The sequence below is a fragment of the Salvelinus fontinalis genome, chromosome 2, assembly GCF_029448725.1.
Source record: "Salvelinus fontinalis isolate EN_2023a chromosome 2, ASM2944872v1, whole genome shotgun sequence".
Classification (NCBI taxonomy): Eukaryota; Metazoa; Chordata; class Actinopteri; order Salmoniformes; family Salmonidae; genus Salvelinus; species Salvelinus fontinalis.
In genome coordinates this window covers 15,005,509-15,027,873 of record NC_074666.1, presented here as the reverse complement: position 1 = coordinate 15,027,873, position 22,365 = coordinate 15,005,509, and the positions used below count along the sequence as shown (strand labels likewise).

General features: G+C 42.1%; 1 protein-coding gene across 3 annotated transcripts in view; it reads left to right on the top strand.

Annotated features, from left to right (window-relative positions):
- The first annotated feature begins 118 nt into the window (after positions 1-118).
- Positions 119-22,365, top strand: part of LOC129812821 (lysosome membrane protein 2-like) — a 58,644-nt gene continuing 36,397 nt past the window's right edge. For all 3 annotated transcript variants that reach the window (XR_008753078.1, XR_008753079.1, XM_055864719.1), the window contains exons 1-2: positions 119-655; positions 20,585-20,742. Coding sequence is in view for 1 of the 3 variants with exons in the window: in XM_055864719.1 (XP_055720694.1) it covers positions 533-655; positions 20,585-20,742 (281 nt within the window). In the remaining 2 variants the exon portion in view is untranslated. The remainder of the gene's footprint in view (positions 656-20,584; positions 20,743-22,365) is intronic.

The following is a 22,365-nucleotide window of genomic DNA, read 5'->3' as shown; positions in this document are numbered from 1 at the left end:
GGGGGACAACAGCCGTGAAGTTGTGACCAATCAACATTCGCTAACACACGGAGGGCACAAGTGTGACCTTGTAGGACGCTACAAATATCCACTGGCATGTTTTATACAGCTTACTACACCTTCACCACCCCGGACTGCAGCCGACCTCCTTTTGCTGTGAAATATCTTTTTCATTATTAACCAGAAAGCGGATAGCTAAAGTTAGCTTAATTCCCCTTTCTTGGACCGCCTATAAACTAAGAAGAATAAAGAAACGATTACCGTTATTATTCATTTGTCGACTAAAAAACGGTCGCTCCTGCAGAATAGAAGTTCTGATACATTTTGCAGAAACCATCGGAAAAACGGACCACAAAGATCAGTCAACAAGGTCAACTTTGAATAAGTTTCTTTGTTACTGTTTGCACAGTGAAGGGAACTTGCAGATAAAAACACAGCAGGCTCAGTAGCCACGTTTCAACGGCATCATCCTCCGCTTCTTCTACGCAGTGGTCGAACTTTTACACACTGTTGTCTCGGTGTCACCTTTATCATGACGCGAAGATCTTGTGCGATATATGGAGTCGGGATTGCCTGCGCCAGTCTACTGATCATCGGGATTGGCTTGATTGTGGCTCAAGTATTTCAAACTTTAATCCATAACCGGTTAAAAAAGGTAAATTATTTATTATACAAAAGTTAAGTAATTTGTATTTTATATTTTCAGTGTTATAACAAAATTGTAAGTCATGAGATGTTTTCATTCATAGGCCTACAGCTTCAGTGGAAATAATATTTTTAAAGACTGAAAATCCTCTGGTCAGAGTAAAAACATTGATGAAAGTGTTGCTGTTCACACAGCTTCTGCATGAACTAGGGTCTGCCTCTCTCTCATATATCAGCCCAGGCTAGCTATGGTATATCAGCTCCGTACTGAAGAGCGAAAATAGGCGTCAACATTTATCTCTGCAGGGAAGGAGCAGTAACCTATACTATTATTTACACAGATGATGTTGAAATTATACTGTATGTTGACAAATACTATGATTTTGGATATCGTGGAGGGCACCTTGTTGTTGAACAAGAGGGTAGCTAGGTGCATGCATGTGAATATGAATTATATACCCTTTATCATCATTACATTGTCCCAGTTGTCAGTCAATCTTGTCACAAAGGGTGTATAATTGGACACTCTAAACTATCCAGGAAGCTTAACAAGCAAAACATTGACTTGTCTAATTAAACTATCCAGGAAGCTTAACAAGCAAAACGTTGACTTGTCTAATTAAACTATCCAGGAAGCTTAACAAGCAAAACATTGACTTGTCTAATTAAACTATCCAGGAAGCTTAACAAGCAAAACATTGACTTGTCTAATTAAACTATCCAGGAAGCTTAACAAGCAAAACATTGACTTATCTAATTCAATAATACAGATTTGTGTCCTTTGTTTACAATAGCATTCAGTCCCTATTGATATGATAAACATTGTAAACCACTATAAGATTACATGATATATTATCACTTTGTTGTTATTGTTGTTGTTGTGATTGGTGCTACTGTTCAATGCTATCACGTTTCAAGACCCAGATGCAGACAATGTCAAAGTATTAACAGTTTATTAGTCCAACAGGGGCAAAAGACAGGTCAAGGGCAGGCAGGGGTCAGTAATGCAGATAGGTGGGGCAAAGGTACAGGACGGCAGGCAGGCTCAGGGTCAGAGCAGAAACGGTCAACACCGGGAAAACAGGAACAATCGAGAGACAGGAACAGAGGGAAAAACGCTGGTAGTCTTGACGAAACAAATCTAACTGGCAACAGACAAACAGAGAACACATGAATAAATACACAGGGGATAATGGGGAAGATGGGCGACACCTAGAGTGGGGGTGGAGACCGTCACAAAGACAGGTGAAACAGATCAGGGTGTGACAAATGCCACGGATATGCATTTTCAATGCTCTCATTGAAGAACCTCAGTCAGAAGCGTTTTCCTGAGCTGGATAAGAAAGATGCGGCATCTCCACATCTCCTCTGTGCATCCCCAAATGGAACCCTATTCCCTATATAGTGCACTACTTTAGACCAGAGCCCTATGGGGTCCTGTTTAAAAGTAGTACACTATGTAGGGAATTCAAACTCTTGTAGTTGAAGAACTATACAATGACAGCATTTCATATAACTTAGAATACGGTTACAGTAAGGCCTTTGATTAAAACCATTGTACAGTTTTTAGTACGGGATGTAGAGAATGAGAGTGGACAGTGCTGTGTTCCAAATATTTATGATTCTAAGGTGATTTTGTTTAAATCTGTTCATACAACTTTCCCCATGTGTCAGAGGAGGTTCCTTGCAGTTGTTTGCAGAGGATGGATTCCACAGCTAAGAATAACTAACCGTGCCTTAGCCCATGCAGACAACCCTCTGGTGCTCCAACCCAAAGCCAGGCCACCGCCCAAACAAATTACTTTTAGGCAGAGGAAGGCAGTGGGAGGCAGAGGGAGGCAGTGGGAGGCAGTGGGAGGTAGAGGGAGGCAGAGGGAGGCAGAGGGAGGCAGTGGGAGGCAGTGGGAGGCAGAGGGAGGCAGTGGGTGATTTTTCCACAAATAGACAGGTATTTTCCTTTCCATGGTAGCAAGATCTTATCTATTTTTGCTAACTTTATATAAAAGTTTATTGGAGTGAGATCATTTCTTTCTTTTGGGATTTATATACCGAGTATGTCCACATCTCCGTCAGACCATTTCATTGGTAAACTACATGGCAATGTAAAATGTGAATGTTTTATGGATCCAATACGTAATATGGTACATTTATCATCATTTGGTTTTAATCCAGAGAGGATAGCAAAGGTATCTAGATCCTCTATGAGGCCGTGGAGAGACTCTAATTGTGGGTTTTAAAAGAAAACATGAATCATCAGCGTACAATGATACCTTAGTTTAAGCTAAGCTGTTGATTTAATCAAGATGCTACACAGCCTTAGAGTTCAATGGCAGGAAGGACAGGATGCACAGTGTTACTGAAGCTAGGTTCATGGAAGTATGGGTGCATCTCAAATGGAAGCCTATTTCCTATATACTATAGTGCACTACTTTTGACCAGAGCCCAGCTGTGGTCAAAAGTAGTGCACTATATAGGGAATATGGCTCCATTTGGGACAGAACCTAGAGCATGCATAGTGTGACTGATGTTTTCAAATCCTCTCCATTTGGCTTCAGATGCCTTGTTTTGCATTTGGGGAATGGGGTGTGGGGGTTGGCAACTAGATTCAGCCACGGGCCGTGTTTTTTGCTGGAACAAATAGTCCGGGGGGCTGGAAAATAATTGTAATAATTTGTACACTGCAAATTGACCACAATTTAGATTGTATTTGAAAAAACCAATCATTTCAGACCTTGATTACATTGAGACACGATCGCAGCTCTTTTTTTATTTGTGGGAATAGTTTTTATTTCATTTGTATTTATTTAACTGGACATGTCAGTTAAAAGCAAATTCTTATTTACAATGACAGCCAAACCCGGACAATTGGTTTCCTAATTTTTTTAGATTTTTTTTGCTGAATCCCTAGTGATTTTATACTTTTTTGACCAAAAACTCGAATAAAAAAATAAAAAATAGATTACAAACTTTGGGGTAGGGGGCAAAAACAATCACTCGCGGGGCAGTTTTGGCCCACGCGCCCACATACTGCCAACCCCTGGTGTAGAGGATTTCTTGGCCTGGTTACAGTTAAGTCAGTCACAGATGTAAAACAGTGGATGTACAAGGTCAAATATAGCATTTAACTCTACATAAATACATATGAGTATAACCGTATGTGCTTTACTCACATACACAATGTCCTTCTCACTCCTTTAAGTGCCAAACCATCTGGATGTGACAAGTGATTTGTAACGGTTAGTAAGCAAGTGAGGAAAGATTCCTGGAAAATCTTTGGGTGAAAACTGGAGTGTAGGACGGGTTTAATAAATAATGGAATTCAGAGGTTAAATTGTAACATATTCCACTAATCTCTGCACACCTAATCTATTGAAATATACTGTACTGTATATATGGTACAGAAAGGTTTAGCATAAACCATTTAGTTGTTTACTGTACAGAGTACCTTCATAAACAACTGTCATCATCACAGTAAGATAAACACGGTAACCTTCTATCTTCAGGGCATCTCTGTTTGTTGGTGTTAGAAGCCCATGAAATTCTGTTTCCAGTAACGTTCTATCTTCAGGGCATCTCTGTTTGTTGGTGTTAGAAGCCCATGAAATTCTGTTTCCAGTAACGTTCTATCTTCAGGGCATCTCTGTTTGTTGGTGTTAGAAGCCCATGAAATTCTGTTTCCAGTGACGTTCTATCTTCAGGGCATCTCTGTTTGTTGGTGTTAGAAGCCCATGAAATTCTGTTTCCAGTAACGTTCTATCTTCAGGGCATCTCTGTTTGTTGGTGTTAGAAGCCCATGAAATTCTGTTTCCAGTAACGTTCTATCTTCAGGGCATCTCTGTTCACTGTAAAATATATCTAGTTGATTCAACTAATAATTATTTAGTAACTGGTTCCACAGCCTTTTTTAGTTTACTCAACTTTTTGGTCAGTGTTACCTGAACTTAACATTTTTAGGAGAACGCTACCTGCCCCAATCCATAGTGGCAACTGTAAAGTTTGGTGGAGGAGGAATAATGGTCTGGGGCTGTTTTTCGTGGTTCGGGCTAGGCCCCTTAGTTCCAGTGAAGGGAAATCTTAACGCTACAGCATGACAATTACATTCTAGATGATTCCAACTTTGTGGCAACATTTTGGGGAAGGCCCTTTCCTGTTTCAGCATGACAATTCCCTCGTGCACAAAGCGAGGTCCATACAGAAATGGTTTGTCGAGATCGATGTGGAAGAACTTGACTGGCCTGCACAGAGCCCTGACCTCAACCCCATTGAACACCTTTAGGATGAATTGGAACACCGACTGCGAGCCAGGCCTAATCGCCCAACATCAGTGCCCGACCTCACTTTATGCTCGTGGCTGAATGTAAGCAAGTTCCCGCAGCAATGTTCCAACATCTAGTGGAAAGCCTTCCCAGAAGAGTTGAGGCTGTTATAGCAGCAGAGGGGGGACCAACTCCATATTAATGCCCATGATTTTGGAATGAGATGTTCGACGAGCAGGTATCCACACACTTTTGGTTATCTTGTGTATGTAGTTTTAAAATATTGTATGTTAAAAGCAGTGTGTGGGTGCTACTCACAACATTTTTAACTACATTTTCTCAAGTTGGAGCTAAATTTGTACCAACTAAACATTTAAAACAAAAAAAATGCCTGTGGCACCCATTACTAAATAATACTTAGTTGAATCAACCAGATAATCTTTGACAGTGTTTGTTGGTGTGAGAATCCCGTGAGATTCCGTTTACAGTGGTGTTCTATCTTCATGGCACGGTTCTAACCTGCATCATAACATTACTACTTTGTTGCCTTTCTCACATTGAGATCACACTCAAGGTTGTGGTTCTGGTCACATGCAGTGTATAACAATTCACATTGTCACAGTTCCCACCGAATGGAATTTCATCCCATGCAAACTGTCTAGTACTGTGCCTTCCATATATCGAGAAAAAGTGAGAAAGAAAGGCAGAGAGGGGGAGAGATCCTGATAATTTAACACAATATGAATAGAATATACTGTATTAAAGGATTAAATACCGTTAGCTGTCCAGTAGGACTAAGTTCTTAGCTGTACAGTATGACTAAACTGTTAGCTGTCCAGAGGGACTAAGCTGTTAGCTGTCCAGTATGACTAAGCTGTTAGCTGTCCAGTATGACTAAACTGTTAGCTGTCCAGTATGACTAAACTGTTAGCTGTCCAGAGGGACTAAGCTGTTAGCTGTCCAGAGGGACTAAACTGTTAGCTGTCCAGAGGGACTAAACTGTTAGCTGTCCAGTATGACTAAACTGTTAGCTGTCCAGTAGGACTAAGCTGTTAGCTGTCCAGCAGGACTAAACTGTTAGCTGTCCAGTATGACTAAACTGTTGGCTGTCCAGAGGGACTAAGCTGTTAGCTGTCCAGAGGGACTAAGCTGTTAGCTGTCCAGTATGACTAAACTGCTAGCTGTCCAGCAGGACTAAGCTGTTAGCTGTCCAGAGGGACTAAGCTGTTAGCTGTCCAGTATGACTAAACTGTTAGCTGTCCAGAGGGACTAAGCTGTTAGCTGTCCAGCAGGACTAAACTGTTAGCTGTCCAGAGGGACTAAACTGTTAGCTGTCCGGCAGGACTAAACTGTTAGCTGTCCAGTATGACTAAACTGTTAGCTGTCCAGAGGGACTAAACTGTTAGCTGTCCAGCAGGACTAAACTGTTAGCTGTCCAGTATGACTAAGCTGTTAGCTGTCCAGAGGGACTAAACTGTTAGCTGTCCAGCAGGACTAAACTGTTAGCTGTCCAGTATGACTAAACTGTTAGCTGTCCAGAGGGACTAAACTGTTAGCTGTCCAGCAGGACTAAACTGTTAGCTGTCCAGTATGACTAAACTGTTAGCTGTCCAGCAGGACTAAGCTGTTAGCTGTCCAGAGGGACTAAGCTGTTAGCTGTCCAGAGGGACTAAGCTGTTAGCTGTCCAGTATGACTAAACTGTTAGCTGTCCAGTATGACTAAGCTGTTAGCTGTCCAGTATGACTAAACTGTTAGCTGTCCAGTATGACTAAACTGTTAGCTGTCCAGAGGGACTAAACTGTTAGCTGTCCAGAGGGACTAAACTGTTAGCTGTCCAGTATGACTAAGCTGTTAGCTGTCCAGTATGACTAAACTGTTAGCTGTCCAGTATGACTAAACTGTTAGCTGTCCAGTATGACTAAACTGTTAGCTGTCCAGAGGGACTAAGCTGTTAGCTGTCCAGAGGGACTAAACTGTTAGCTGTCCAGTATGACTAAACTGTTAGCTGTCCAGTATGACTAAACTGTTAGCTGTCCAGTATGACTAAACTGTTAGCTGTCCAGAGGGACTAGGCTGTTAGCTGTCCAGTATGACTAAACTGTTAGCTGTCCAGAGGGACTAAGCTGTTAGCTGTCCAGAGGGACTAAGCTGTTAGCTGTCCAGAGGGACTAAGCTGTTAGCTGTCCAGTATGACTAAACTGTTAGCTGTCCAGTATGACTAAACTGTTAGCTGTCCAGAGGGACTAAGCTGTTAGCTGTCCAGAGGGACTAAGCTGTTAGCTCTCCAGAGGGACTAAGCTGTTAGCTGTCCAGTATGACTAAACTGTTAGCTGTCCAGTATGACTAAACTGTTAGCTGTCCAGAGGGACTAAACTGTTAGCTGTCCAGAGGGACTAAACTGTTAGCTGTCCAGTATGACTAAACTGTTAGCTGTCCAGTATGACTAAACTGTTAGCTGTCCAGAGGGACTAAGCTGTTAGCTGTCCAGTATGACTAAGCTGTTAGCTGTCCAGTATGACTAAGCTGTTAGCTGTCCAGAGGGACTAAACTGTTAGCTGTCCAGTATGACTAAACTGTTAGCTGTCCAGAGGGACTAAGCTGTTAGCTGTCCAGAGGGACTAAGCTGTTAGCTGTCCAGTATGACTAAACTGTTAGCTGTCTAGTATGACTAAACTGTTAGCTGTCTAGTATGACTAAACTGTTAGCTGTCTAGTATGACTAAACTGTTAGCTGTCTAGTATGACTAAGCTGTTAGCTGTCAAGAGGGACTAAGCTTTTAGCTGTCTAGTATGACTAAACTGTTAGCTGTCTAGTATGACTAAACTGTTAGCTGTCTAGTATGACTAAGCTATTAGCTGTCCAGAGGGACTAAGCTGTTAGCTGTCTAGTATGACTAAACTGTTAGCTGTCTAGTATGACTAAACTGTTAGCTGTCTAGTATGACTAAACTGTTAGCTGTCCAGAGGGACTAAGCTGTTAGCTGTCTAGTATGACTAAACTGTTAGCTGTCTAGTATGACTAAGCTGTTAGCTGTCTAGTATGACTAAACTGTTAGCTGTCCAGAGGGACTAAGCTGTTAGCTGTCCAGAGGGACTAAACTGTTAGCTGTCCAGTATGACTAAGCTGTTAGCTGTCCAGAGGGACTAAGCTGTTAGCTGTCCAGAGGGACTAAGCTGTTAGCTGTCCAGCATGACTAAACTGTTAGCTGTCCAGTATGACTAAACTGTTAGCTGTCCAGAGGGACTAAGCTGTTAGCTGTCCAGAGGGACTAAGCTGTTAGCTGTCCAGAGGGACTAAGCTGTTAGCTGTCCAGTATGACTAAGCTGTTAGCTGTCCAGAGGGACTAAGCTGTTAGCTGTCCAGTATGACTAAACTGTTAGCTGTCCAGTATGACTAAACTGTTAGCTGTCCAGTATGACTAAACTGTTAGCTGTCCAGAGGGACTAGGCTGTTAGCTGTCCAGTATGACTAAACTGTTAGCTGTCCAGAGGGACTAAGCTGTTAGCTGTCCAGAGGGACTAAGCTGTTAGCTGTCCAGAGGGACTAAGCTGTTAGCTGTCCAGTATGACTAAACTGTTAGCTGTCCAGTATGACTAAACTGTTAGCTGTCCAGAGGGACTAAGCTGTTAGCTGTCCAGAGGGACTAAGCTGTTAGCTCTCCAGAGGGACTAAGCTGTTAGCTGTCCAGTATGACTAAACTGTTAGCTGTCCAGTATGACTAAACTGTTAGCTGTCCAGAGGGACTAAACTGTTAGCTGTCCAGAGGGACTAAACTGTTAGCTGTCCAGTATGACTAAACTGTTAGCTGTCCAGTATGACTAAACTGTTAGCTGTCCAGAGGGACTAAGCTGTTAGCTGTCCAGTATGACTAAGCTGTTAGCTGTCCAGTATGACTAAGCTGTTAGCTGTCCAGAGGGACTAAACTGTTAGCTGTCCAGTATGACTAAACTGTTAGCTGTCCAGAGGGACTAAGCTGTTAGCTGTCCAGAGGGACTAAGCTGTTAGCTGTCCAGTATGACTAAACTGTTAGCTGTCTAGTATGACTAAACTGTTAGCTGTCTAGTATGACTAAACTGTTAGCTGTCTAGTATGACTAAACTGTTAGCTGTCTAGTATGACTAAGCTGTTAGCTGTCCAGAGGGACTAAGCTTTTAGCTGTCTAGTATGACTAAACTGTTAGCTGTCTAGTATGACTAAACTGTTAGCTGTCTAGTATGACTAAGCTATTAGCTGTCCAGAGGGACTAAGCTGTTAGCTGTCTAGTATGACTAAACTGTTAGCTGTCTAGTATGACTAAACTGTTAGCTGTCTAGTATGACTAAACTGTTAGCTGTCCAGAGGGACTAAGCTGTTAGCTGTCTAGTATGACTAAACTGTTAGCTGTCTAGTATGACTAAGCTGTTAGCTGTCTAGTATGACTAAACTGTTAGCTGTCCAGAGGGACTAAGCTGTTAGCTGTCCAGAGGGACTAAACTGTTAGCTGTCCAGTATGACTAAGCTGTTAGCTGTCCAGAGGGACTAAGCTGTTAGCTGTCCAGAGGGACTAAGCTGTTAGCTGTCCAGCATGACTAAACTGTTAGCTGTCCAGTATGACTAAACTGTTAGCTGTCCAGAGGGACTAAGCTGTTAGCTGTCCAGAGGGACTAAGCTGTTAGCTGTCCAGAGGGACTAAGCTGTTAGCTGTCCAGTATGACTAAGCTGTTAGCTGTCCAGAGGGACTAAGCTGTTAGCTGTCCAGTATGACTAAACTGTTAGCTGTCCAGTATGACTAAACTGTTAGCTGTCCAGTATGACTAAACTGTTAGCTGTCCAGAGGGACTAAACTGTTAGCTGTCCAGTATGACTAAACTGTTAGCTGTCCAGAGGGACTAAGCTGTTAGCTGTCCAGAGGGACTAAGCTGTTAGCTGTCCAGAGGGACTAAGCTGTTAGCCGTCCAGAGGGACTAAGCTGTTAGCTGTCCAGCATGACTAAGCTGTTAGCTGTCCAGCAGGACTAAGCTGTTAGCTGTCCAGCAGGACTAAGCTGTTAGCTGTCCAGCAGGACTAAGCTGTTAGCTGTCCAGAGGGACTAAGCTGTTAGCTGTCCAGAGGGACTAAGCTGTTAGCTGTCCAGCAGGACTAAGCTGTTAGCTGTCCAGCAGGACTAAGCTGTTAGCTGTCCAGTAGGACTAAGCTGTTAGCTGTCCAGCAGGACTAAGCTGTTAGCTGTCCAGCAGGACTAAGCTGTTAGCTGTCCAGCAGGACTAATTTGTTAGCTGTCCAGGAGGACTAAGCTGTTAGCTGTCCAGCAGGACTAAGCTGTTAGCTGTCCAGTAGGACTAAGTTGTTAGCTGTCCAGCAGGAAGGACTAAGCTGTTAGCTGTCCAACAGGAGTAATTTGTTAGCTGTCCAGGAGGACTAATCTGTTAGCTATCCAGCAGTACTAAGCTGTTAGCTGTCTAAGAGGACTAATCTGTTAACTCCACCACCTCGACCTTGTTTATCAGCTCTGAATACATTATAACCCTCAATATCAGAGTGCAGAATGTCCAGATTCCTCTGCATAGCCTAGCTCTTGTAGTCCAGTTTAGGAAGTACGCTCCTAATATTCAGATACATCAACCCAAGTCCTTTACGATTTTTTAAGTCACATGGAGTGTCCATCTCAAACAATCTACGTTCAATATGCAGATGCTGGCCCTGTCTGATGGTTGATATTGATATACAGTTGAAGGCAGAAGTTTACATACACCTTAGCCAAATACATTTAAACTCAGTTTTTCACAATTCCTGACATTTAATCCTAGTAAAAAATTCATTGTCTTAGGTCAGTTAGGATCACCACTTTATTTTAAGAACGTGAAATGTCAGAATAATAGTAGAGATAATTATGTATTTCAGCTTTTATTTCTTACATCGCATTCCCAGTGGGTCAGAAGTTTACATACACTCAATTAGGATTTGGTAGCATTGCCTTTAAATTGTTTAACCTGGGTCAAACGTTTTGGGTAGCCTTCCACAAGCTTCCCACAATAAGTTGGGTGAATTTTGGCCTATTCCTCCTGACAGAGCTGGTGTAACTTGAGTCAGGTTTGTAGGCCTCCTTGCTTGCACACGCTTTTTCAGTTTTGCCCACACATTTTCTATAGGATTGAGGTCAGGGCTTTGGGATGGCCACTCCAATACATTGACTTTATTGTCCTTAAGCCATTTTGCCACAACTTTGGAAGTATGCTTTGGGTCAAAGTCCATTTGGAAGACCCATTTGCGACCAAGCTTTAACTTCCTGACTGATGTCTTGAGATGTTTCTTTAATATATCCACATAATATTCCGTCCTCATGATGCCATCTATTTTGTGAAGTGCACCAGTACCTCCTGCAGCAAAGCACCCCCACAACATGATGCTGCTACCCCAGTGCTTCACAGTTGGGATGGGGTTCTTTGGCTTGCAAGCCTCCCCCGTTTTCCTCTAAACATAACGATGGTCATTATGGCCAAACAGTTCTATTTTTGTTTCATCAGACCAGAGGACATTTCTCCAAAAAGTACGATCTTTGTCCCCATGTGCAGTTGCAAACCGTAGTCTGGCTTTTTTATGGCGGTTTTGGAGCAGTGGCTTCTTCCTTGTTGAGCGGCCTTTCGGGTTATGTTGATATAGGACTTGTTTTACTGTGGATATAGATACTTTTGTATATGTTTCCTCCAGCATCTTTACAAGGTCCTTTCATGTTCTGGGATTGATTTGCACTTTTCGCACCAAAGTAAGTTAATCTCTAGGAGACAGAACGCGTTTCCTTCCTGAGCGGTATGACGGCTGCGTGGTTCCATGGTGTTTATACTATACTATTGTTTGTACAGATGAACGTGATACCTTCAGGCGTTTGGAAAATGCTCCCAGGGATGAACCAGACTTGTGGAGGTTTACAAAAAAAAAATCTGAGGTCTTGGCTTATTTCTTTTGATTCTCCCATGATGTCAAGCAAAGAGGCACTGAGTTTGAAGGTAGGCCTTGAAATACATCCACAGGTACACCTCCAATTGACTCAAACGATGTCAATTAGCCTATCAGAAGCTTCTAAAGCCATGACATCATTTTCTGGAATAATCTAAGCTATTTAGAGGCACAGTCAACTTAGTGTATGTAAACTTCTGACACTGACTACAACTGATAACACTCCATGGCAGTATAGACAACAGTACGGCGATAAAGCTTAGAACGGATGGGAGGTATTACCTGAGCGGTGCTTGGTCTATCTTTGAGTGCATAATGGGTAATCTGTGTTTGGTATACTCCCACTGGACATGTGATTAAATGGTTTGTGGTTGCAAAGATCTCAGAAACAACAACTTTCTCTTGCTGTTTCCCTAACGGGTAATTAGTCCTTCTGTAATTAACCCTTATCAGCTTGTGCTTTCTGTCAAAATATTTGAAAATCTCCTCAACTATAAACCTATAGTGTGGGGAAAAACATTTTCCTAAGCTAGCATTGCGAGACCTTGGTGTTACTAGTGCCGAACTTGGTGTTGCTAGTGCCGAACTTGGTGTTCCTAGTGCCGACCTTGGTGTTGCAAGTGCCGACCTTGATGTTCCTAGTGCCGACCTTGGTGTTGCAAGTGCCGACCTTGGTGTTGCTAGTGCCGACCTTGGTGTTGCTAGTGCCGACCTTGGTGTTCCTAGTGCCGACCTTGGTGTTGCTAGTGCCGACCTTGGTGTTGCTAGTGCCGACCTTGGTGTTCCTAGTGCCGACCTTGGTGTTGCTAGTGCCGACCTTGGTGTTGCTAGTGCCGAACTTGGTGTTGCAAGTGCCGACCTTGGTGTTGCATGTGCCGACCTTGGTGTTCCTAGTGCCGACCTTGGTGTTGCTAGTGCCGACCTTGGTGTTGCTAGTGCCGTGTCAAGAAATATGTCACACGAGTCTGGCATGAGACATTGACCTTAAGAATGTCAAAGGTCACCTTTGAGATTGACCTTTTAGATTGACCATAAGGATTGCCTCATGCCAACTGAGCAGAGCCACATTGTGACATAATCAGCTAATACAGTCCAGAATACAGTCAGCTAATACAGTCCAGAATACAGTCCAGAATACAGTCAGATAATACAGTCCAGAATACAGTCAGCTAATACAGTCCAGAATACAATCAGCTAATACAGTCCAGAATACAGTCAGATAATACAGTCCAGAATACAGTCAGCTAATACAGTCCAGAATACAGTCAGCTAATACAGTCCAGAATACAGTCCAGAATACAGTCAGCTAATACAGTCCAGAATACAGTCAGTTAATACAGTCCAGAATACAGTCAGATAATACAGTCCAGAATACAGTCAGATAATACAGTCCAGAATACAATCAGCTAATACAGTCCAGAATACAGTCAGCTAATACAGTCCAGAATACAGTCAGATAATACAGTCCAGAATACAGTCAGATAATACAGTCCAGAATACAGTCAGCTAATACAGTCCAGAATACAGTCCAGAATACAGTCAGCTAATACAGTCCAGAATACAGTCAGATAATACAGTCCAGAATACAGTCCGGTGGCCTGACATGCTTCCACTCAAAGTAACCTGACCTCTCACCCCTTGTTCCACAAGCTCTTTCAACGACCTAGGCCAAGTTGCTCAAACAAACCGACCCATAACCCACATTATCTGGAGTGGTGATGAAGTAGTGCTCCCCAGGGTTCTGGATCTCAGGAGTCAGCCAATGAGGCCACAGACAAAGGTTCTAGAACTTAGGAGTCAGCCAATGGCGAGACAAGCATGAAATAAGCCAGATGTGACTTACTGGTAACGGTTGTGCCACCCTGACATCATGACATGCCATCCTAGGTGCATCTGTCTTTCCATAAACACACTAGTAGAACAGACTTGGGATCAGTGGTGTAAAGTACTTAAGTGAAAATACTTGAAAGTACTACTTAAGTAATTTTTTGAGGTATCTGTACTTTACTTTACTATTTATATTTTTTTTACTACTTTTACTTCACTACATTCCTAAAGAAAATATTGTACTTTTTACTCCATACATTTTCCTTGACACCCAAAAGTATTCGTTACATTTTGAATGCTTAGCAGGACAGAAAATAGTCAAATTCACGCACTTAATATAAGGAATTTGAAATGATTTATACTTTTACTTTTGATACTTAAGTAAATTTTAAACCAAATACTTTTACACTTTTACTCAAGTAGAATTTTACTGGGTGACTTTCACTTGAGTCATTTTCTATTAAAGTATCTTTACTTTTACTTAAGTATGAGTAAAAACTTTTTCCACCACTGCTTGGGATATTTCCCAAATGACACCCTATTCCCTATGGAGCCCTGGTCAAAAGTAGTGAACTATGTAGGGAATAGGGTGCCATAGGACCCTGGTCAAAAGTAGTGCACTATGTAGGGAATAGCGTGCCATTTGGGATGAACCCCCTTTAATAAGTAACCTAATTAAACAAATACTAAAACTAGGCTAAATAAAGATCAGTTGTTTCAACATCTATATTTTGTAAGATACTGTCATGAAATATAAGTCCTGATTTGTGTGTTCTATTTTTGGACCGGGTCAGTCACATCAGGATTGTGTGTGTGTGTGTGTGTGTTTGTCTGTGTGTGTCTCTGTGTATGTGTGTGTGTGCGCTTGTGTGTCTCACAGCAGGATAGTGAGTGAAGGACCTTTGTTTGCCTGCCTGGCAATTATTCTAGGTATCAATATTTATATAGTTACGAGCTAAAGCGTTTGTATAGGGAGCCATGAGAGAACATGTAACCCTGAGAAGACTAAACACTACTGTCTCGGTCTGCTCAGAAGACAGTATGGCAATACTGTTTCTCAAATGGCACCCTATTCCCTACATAGTTCACTACTTTTGACCAGGGCCCTATGGCACCCTATTCCCTACATAGTTTACTACTTTTGACCAGAGCCCTATGGCACCCTATTCCCTATATAGTACACTACTTTTGACCAGAGCCCTGTTAATGCACTATAGTGCACTATAAAGGGAATATGGTGCCATTTGGAATGCAAGCAGTGTATCTTGTAACTGTGTGGCCCCCTTGTCCCATTTGTTGGATATGTATTACCTAACATGGGTTTGAACTGATGAAAGACCATGAGTCAACTTGATTTGAATGAGTTGTCTGTCATTAAAGTGACATTCCTCGCATCAGGGTTAATGTGGCCATAAAGTGAAGCGGGCAATTCCATGGTAACAGAATGACAATGACTCATATCTCTCACTTTCAAATGTCTGTCAAACCAAAAAACAATTATCGCCAAAGTTAAACAAACCGTACAACTCTATGCACAATGACTAGTTTTAACTAGTTACACCGAAAATGTTATAAAGACACATTGACTTGAAGAAGAGTGGACATGCAAAGTTTAGTAAGAAAATGACGGCACAAACAGTTATTCTGTTACTAGACTTTGTTCTTCAAGTCAATGTGTTTTTGTTGCCATGGATTTGTCCAAGGAGTGCATCGTTCCCATTCACAACCTTATGTCAACGTACAATAAGTTAGCACTGAGTGATTAATCATTCTCTTGTTAGATATTGTCACGTTCCTGACCTGTTTTATGTTATTTTTGTTTGTCTTTAGTTTAGTTTTGTTGGGTTGGGCATTCTATGTTTTGTGTTTCTATGTTTAGGTCACTTGTAATTAGCCTTATATGGTTCTCAATCAGGGACAGGTGTTTGACGTTTTCCTCTGATTGAGAACCATATATAGGTTGGCTGTTCACACTGTTTGTTTGTGGGTGATTGTCTTCCGTGTCTGTGTCTATGCACCACACGGGACTGTTTCGGTTTGTTCATTCGTTAGTTGTAGTCTGTACGTTCTTCATGTTATATGTAAGTTCTCATGTTTTAGGTCAGTCTACGTCGTTTTGTTGTTTTGTAATTTTCCAAGTGTTTTTCGTGTTCGTCTTCGTCTTTCAATAAATTCATTATGTATTCACAACCCGCTGCATTTTGGTCCTCCGATCCTTCTTTCCTCGTCCGAGGAGGAAGAACTAGACGCCCGTTACAGATATCTTTTTTTTACCTTTGTATTTAAATAGGCAAGTCAGTTAAGAACAAATTATTATTTTCAAAGACAGCCTAGGAACAGCGGGTTAACTTCTTCGTTCAGGGGCAGAACGACAGATTTTTACCTTGTCAGCTCGGGGATTCGATCTTACAACCTTTCGGTTACTAGTTCAGACGGTCTAACCACTGGGCTACCTGCCACCCATTATATAGAGATTGAGATATAGATAGAGATATAGATATATATACACTACCGTTCAAAAGTTTGGGGTCACTTAGAAATGTCCTTGTTTTTGAAAGAAAAGCACATTTTTTGTCCATTAAAATAACATCAAATTGATCAGAAATACAGTGTAGACATTGTTAATGTTGTAAATGACTGTAGCTGGAAACGGCAGATTTTTTATGGAATATCTACATAGGCGTACAGAGGCCCATTATCAGCAACCATCACTCCTGTGCTCCAATGGCACGTTGTGTTAGTTAATTCAAGTTTATCATTTTAAAAGGCTAATTGATCATTAGAAACCCTTATGCAATTATGTTAGCACTGCTGAAAACTGTTGTCCTGATTAAAGAAGCAATAAAACTGGCCTTTTTTAGACTAGTTGAGTATCTGGAGCATCAGCATTTGTGGGTTTGATTACAGGCTCAAAATGGCCAGAAACAAATAACTTTCTTCTGAAACTCATCAGTCTATTCTTGTTCTGAGAAATGAAGGCTATTCCATGTGAGAAATTGCCAAGAAACTGAAGATCTGGTACAACGCTGTGTACTACTGCCTTCACAGAACAGAGCAAACTGGGAGTAGTACACAGTGTACACAGATAGATATATAGATACCGTAGATAGTTAGATATCGATACTGTAGATTTAAATATATAGATATAGATAGATATATAGACATATATATATATATATATATATATACACAGTTTAAGTCAGATGTTTACATACACTTAGGTTGGAGTCATTAAAACTCGTTTTTCAACCACTCTACACATTTCTTGAAACTATAGTTTTGGCAAGTCGGTTAGGACATCTACTTTGTGCATGACACAAGTAATTTTTCCAACAATTGTTTACAGACAGATTATTTCACTTATAATTCACGGTATCACAATTCCAGTGGGTCAGAAGTTTACATACACTAAGTTGACTGTGTTATTAAACACCTTGGAAAATTCCACAAAATAATTTAGAAGCTTCTGATAGGCTAATTGACATCATTTGATTCAATTGGAGGTGTACCTGTGGATGTATTTCAAGGCCTACCTTCAAACTCAGTGCCTCTTTGCTTGACATTATGGGAAAACCAAAAGAAATCAGCCAAGACCTCAGAAAAAAGTGGTAGACCTCTACAAGTCTGGTTCATCATTTTGAGCAATTTCCAAACCCCTGAAGGTACCACATTCATCTGTACAAACAATAGTACGCAAGTATAAACACCATGGGACCACGCAGCCGTCATACTGCTCAGGAAGGAGACGCGTTCTGTCTCCTAGAGATGAGCGTACTTTGGTGCGAAAAGTGCAAATCAATCCCAGAACAGCAAAGGACCTTGTAAAGATGCTGGAGGAAACATATACAAAAGTATCTATATCCACAGTAAAACGAGTCCTATATCGACATAACCTGAAAGGCCGCTCAGCAAGGAAGAAGCCACTGCTCCAAAACCGTCATAAAAAAAGCCAGACTACGGTTTGCAACTTCACATGGGGACAAAGATCGTACTTTTTGGAGAAATGTCCTCTGGTCTGATGAAACAAAAATATAACTATTTGGCCATAATGACCATCGTTGTGTTTGGAGGAAAACGGGGGAGGCTTGCAAGCCGAAGAACACCATCCCAACCGTGAAGCACAGGGGTGGCAGCATCATGTTGTGGGGGTGCTTTGCTGCAGGAGGTGCTGGTGCACTTCACAAAATAGATGGCATCATGAGGACGGAAAATTATGTGGATGGAAAATTATGTGGATATATTGAAGCAACATTTCAAGACATCAGTCAGGAAGTTAAGCTTGGTCGCAAATGGGTCTTCCAAATGGACATTGACCCCAAGCATACTTCCAAAGTTGTGGCAAAATGGCTTAAGGACAACAAAGTAAAGATATTGGAGTGGCCATCACAAAGCCCTGACCTCAATCCTATAGAAAATGTGTGGGCAGAACTGAAAAAGCGTGTGCGAGCATGGAGGCCTACAATCTGACTCAGTTACACCAGCTCTGTCAGGAGGAATGGGCCAAAATTCACCCAACTTATTGTGGGAAGTTTGTGGAAGGCTACCCGAAACGTTTGATCCAAATTCAACAATTTAAAGGCAATGTTACCAAATCCTAATTGAGTGTATGTAAACTTCTGACCCACTGGGAATGTGATGAAAGAAATAAAAGCTGAAATAAATCATTCTCTCTACTATTATTCTGACATTTCACATTCTGAAAATAAAGTGGTGATCCTAACTGACCTAAGACTGGTTAAATAAAGGTTAAATAAATGTAAAAAATGTACAAATAAGACAGGGAATTGTTACTAGGATTAAATGCCAGGAATTGTGAAAAACTGAGTTTAAATGTAACCAGTAGTAACCAGTAGTAACCAAGTAGTAACCAGGTAGTAACCAGCAAAAACCAGTAGTAACCAGAGAGTAACCAGGAAGGAACCAGTAGTAACCAGGTAGTAACCAGGTAGTAACCAGGTAGTAACCAGGTAGTAACCAGTAATAACCAGGTAGTAACCAGGTAGTAACCAGTAGTAGCCAGTAGTAACCAGGTAGTAACCAGGAAGTAACCAGGAAGTAACTTGGTTGTAATTCCGATGACGCCATCTCATCCTCTTTATCTGTGGGTGAAGATAATGGTGAGTAAGAGCCATGACAACATGCTGGAAAACATTCAACAGGTGCACAGACACACACACACGCACACATGTACACACACACACACACACACACACACACACACACACACACACACACACACACACTTTTGTTATTGTCTCTGACCTCTCGGCATAGCGGAGTCAGACCATTCCTCACATGACCTCATGGCAGGACAGAGGGTTGTCTCTCAAATGGCATCCTATCCCCTATACTGTATAGTGTACTACATTTGACCAGAGCCCACTGTGAAGGAAAAAGGTTGCCATTTGGGATAGATTCAAGCTCATTACTGAAACCACAGAACTCAGCAGCAGGCCCTCTTTGTGTGGTAAGCCTCAGAGCATGGCAGGCAGGCTTATTGGGTAACAGTGAGAGCTGGCCTGCATTCCAAATGGAACCCTATTCCCTATGTAGTACATTACTTTTGACCGGCGCTCATAGGGACCAGTGGCCCATAGGGCATCTGGTCAAAAGTAGTGTACTATATAGAGAATAGGGTTCCATTTGGAACACAGGCCTGAAGTGTTTTGCAACTCCACAGCTTCTATCTGGGTCACTGTAGTAAAGGGTCACCAGAGGTGACCTTAGCCAGACCAGAACAATGCCTTCCAACACTTTAGAGACGACTGTGTAGCAGCAGGACTGGCGTATGGTAGGAACAACTTTGGTTTCAACCTCTAGCAACATGCCTGTGTAGAATAAGTATGTCCTCACTAATGAAAACATCAAAGCCTAAATGTTTCCTCTGTCCCAGCAAATACTGTGTCTTTGTCGTAGTGGAAAGTGGCTTAGAAAGAGCAACACTGTAAGCATACTGGTATGCTATAGGTGGATAGTTAACTTCTCATCTTCCATGCTGGAAGACTCCATTCTTTGTTCTCCTTCTATTTAAGATGACAGGCACATTGTCCCGAGCTACTCAGCTGGACATTTTGTTGTTGGAGAGGCTGAGAGACTGATCTCTTAACCCCTCACATACCACCCCTTCCTCAGGTCCCCTGGTGGCTTGGGTCTTTGTCCCTCTTTCTCCCTCTCCCCCTCTCGCTCTCTTGCTTTCTCTCTCTCTCTCTCTCTCTCTCTCTCTCTCTCTCTCCCCCTCTCTCTCTCTCCCTCTCCCCCTCTCTCTCTCTCTCGCTCTCTCTATGTGCTCAGACCTGAGGAATGTGTTCTGATCATGAAGATCCGTGCCATGAATAACGGGTGGCCAATAAACTCACTAATCAATCACATGATCAGTCTCCACGCACACACACACACGCACGCACGCACGCACGCACGCACGCACGCACACACACACACACACACACACACACACACACACACACAGTTATTGTCTCAACAGGGTTGGAGAGCCCTGCCATAGACAAAGAGAGGGTCTTTCCTATTCATCTACGCCTTGTGGTAGCGCCCCCCCCCCCGTTCTTCCCTCTCCCTCTATCCACCCCCCCCCCTCCATCCCACATCCCCAACTCCCCAGGCAGGCATGTTGTTGTTCTCCTGTGAGAATTAATTGCATGCAATCCTAAACCCTCATTCACTATTTTCAATAGTATTCTTTTTTGAGTGAATGTCTCGTGACAGATTTTTTTTTTTTTTAAATGCAGAGTGGAATTTAGAAATGGAATTTAGAACAGAAACCTGATCAACCAAACAGTTCTAATCAATCTGAATGATGTCATAAAGAATACTAATGTCGTCCACCAGCCGGCTCTGTCCAGCATCTGTCTATAGATTGGGGGGGACAAGGTGAAGAGAATACTAACTGATGTGGTTCTGTTTCTAGGAGATAACTTTGACAGAGGGTAGTCGTGTGTTTGAGACATGGAAAAACCCTCCTCCTCCCGTCTTCATGCAATACTTCTTCTTCAACGTCACCAACCCAGATGCGTTCCTGGATGGAGCCAAGCCTATCGTCTCTCAGGTCGGCCCTTACACATACAGGTAGGACTACGCACCTAACAGGTACTTCCTGGATGGAGCCAAGCCTGTCCTCTCAGGTCAAAGTTTACATAAACTTGGAAATTACTTATAAATGGACAAACAATGATAATAAAACCAGAACAAAAAAGAAACATGATTAACATTCACAATGAGGTTTACAAACTCAGAGACTTATGTCCTCTGTTCTATAATCACACCCAATGCACACTCTTATTCCCATTTATCATAGATCACTGATAATAACGTGTCCCCTGGAGCCGTCGACTTCTTCCGTTTCAACTTTCTCTTTTCTGGTTCCTAGGAGAGTGATAGCACAAGACTTGAAAAGCAAAGAGAAACACAAAACATAGCAATACTGTGTTAATAAGCTATGCATAATTATATATGCAAAGAACAACCAAAGTTTGATAACATGACAATTCCTACTATCTCTCTTCACCTGACTATGCTTTCAGGATAGTTTCCTGCTGGATTCCACAAAAATGAAGTCCCTAAAAAAAACTCATGCTTTCACCCAGTCTTCTCCTTTTCGGCCATAGGCTCCGAGAGGTGTTCGCAAGCCATGTCATTGTCACTTTGCGCCCCTTCTCCTTCATAGCCACTAGATATACATTTATGTTGCCCTATAGCAACTTTACCTCATTTTGAGGTAACTCAATACGTTTCAACATCAATGCCCTCATAAAATGATATCCCAATAATGCTACTAAAGGAACCCCTGCTACTACTGACACTGCCCATGAGGCATACCTCAAAATCCCTCATTTGCGCCGTAGTCCAATTCCATGCTGTTACTATAGCCTCTTTCAGTTACTGTCCCTACAGCGACTACCGTGATAATAACTACTGCCTGAAATCTTGTTTCCTGCTCTTCTACTGTTCGTGGTTCACTGATAGATCTAGGAATGACCCTTTCAGATACTCTCTACCTGTCTCCCAACTCATACCCGGTCCCCTAGCCACCAACATCTCCAATGACCTCCTGTGTTCTGCTACAGTCGGTACCTGTGGATAATACTCTCTTGTGTGCTCAGGTTAGAAATGGGGGAGAGATTAGTGCCGCTGGAAGAGTATCCAATCTAACAGTCACAGGTTTCTTGAAAGTTAACAATAGTGTCTGCTATGCCAACCCTAATCTCTGCTACTCTCACCATGATCTGGTTCTGTGTAACGTTCAGCGTAACTTCATAATAGTCTCTATATTGTGCACAGTTAGCTGTCCTCCCTCCCCTACGAGCTATCTCCTGTAACAATATACATAGAGGAATGATATCATCAAATCAAATGGTATTGGTCACTTACACGTGGTTAGCAGATGTTATTGGTCACTTACACATGGTTAGCAGATGTTATTGGTCACTTACACATGGTTAGCAGATGTTATTGGTCACTTACACATGGTTAGCAGATGTTATTGGTCACTTACACATGGTTAGCAGATGTTATTGGTCACTTACACATGGTTAGCAGATGTTATTGGTCACTTACACATGGTTAGCTGTAACGGTAGCCTTCCTACGAAGAGGAGGTGTAGCAGGGATCGGACCAAGACGCAGCGTAGCTCGTGTTCAACATGTTTTAATAAACAAGACGAAAACGTGAACACTTACAAAATACAAAAAT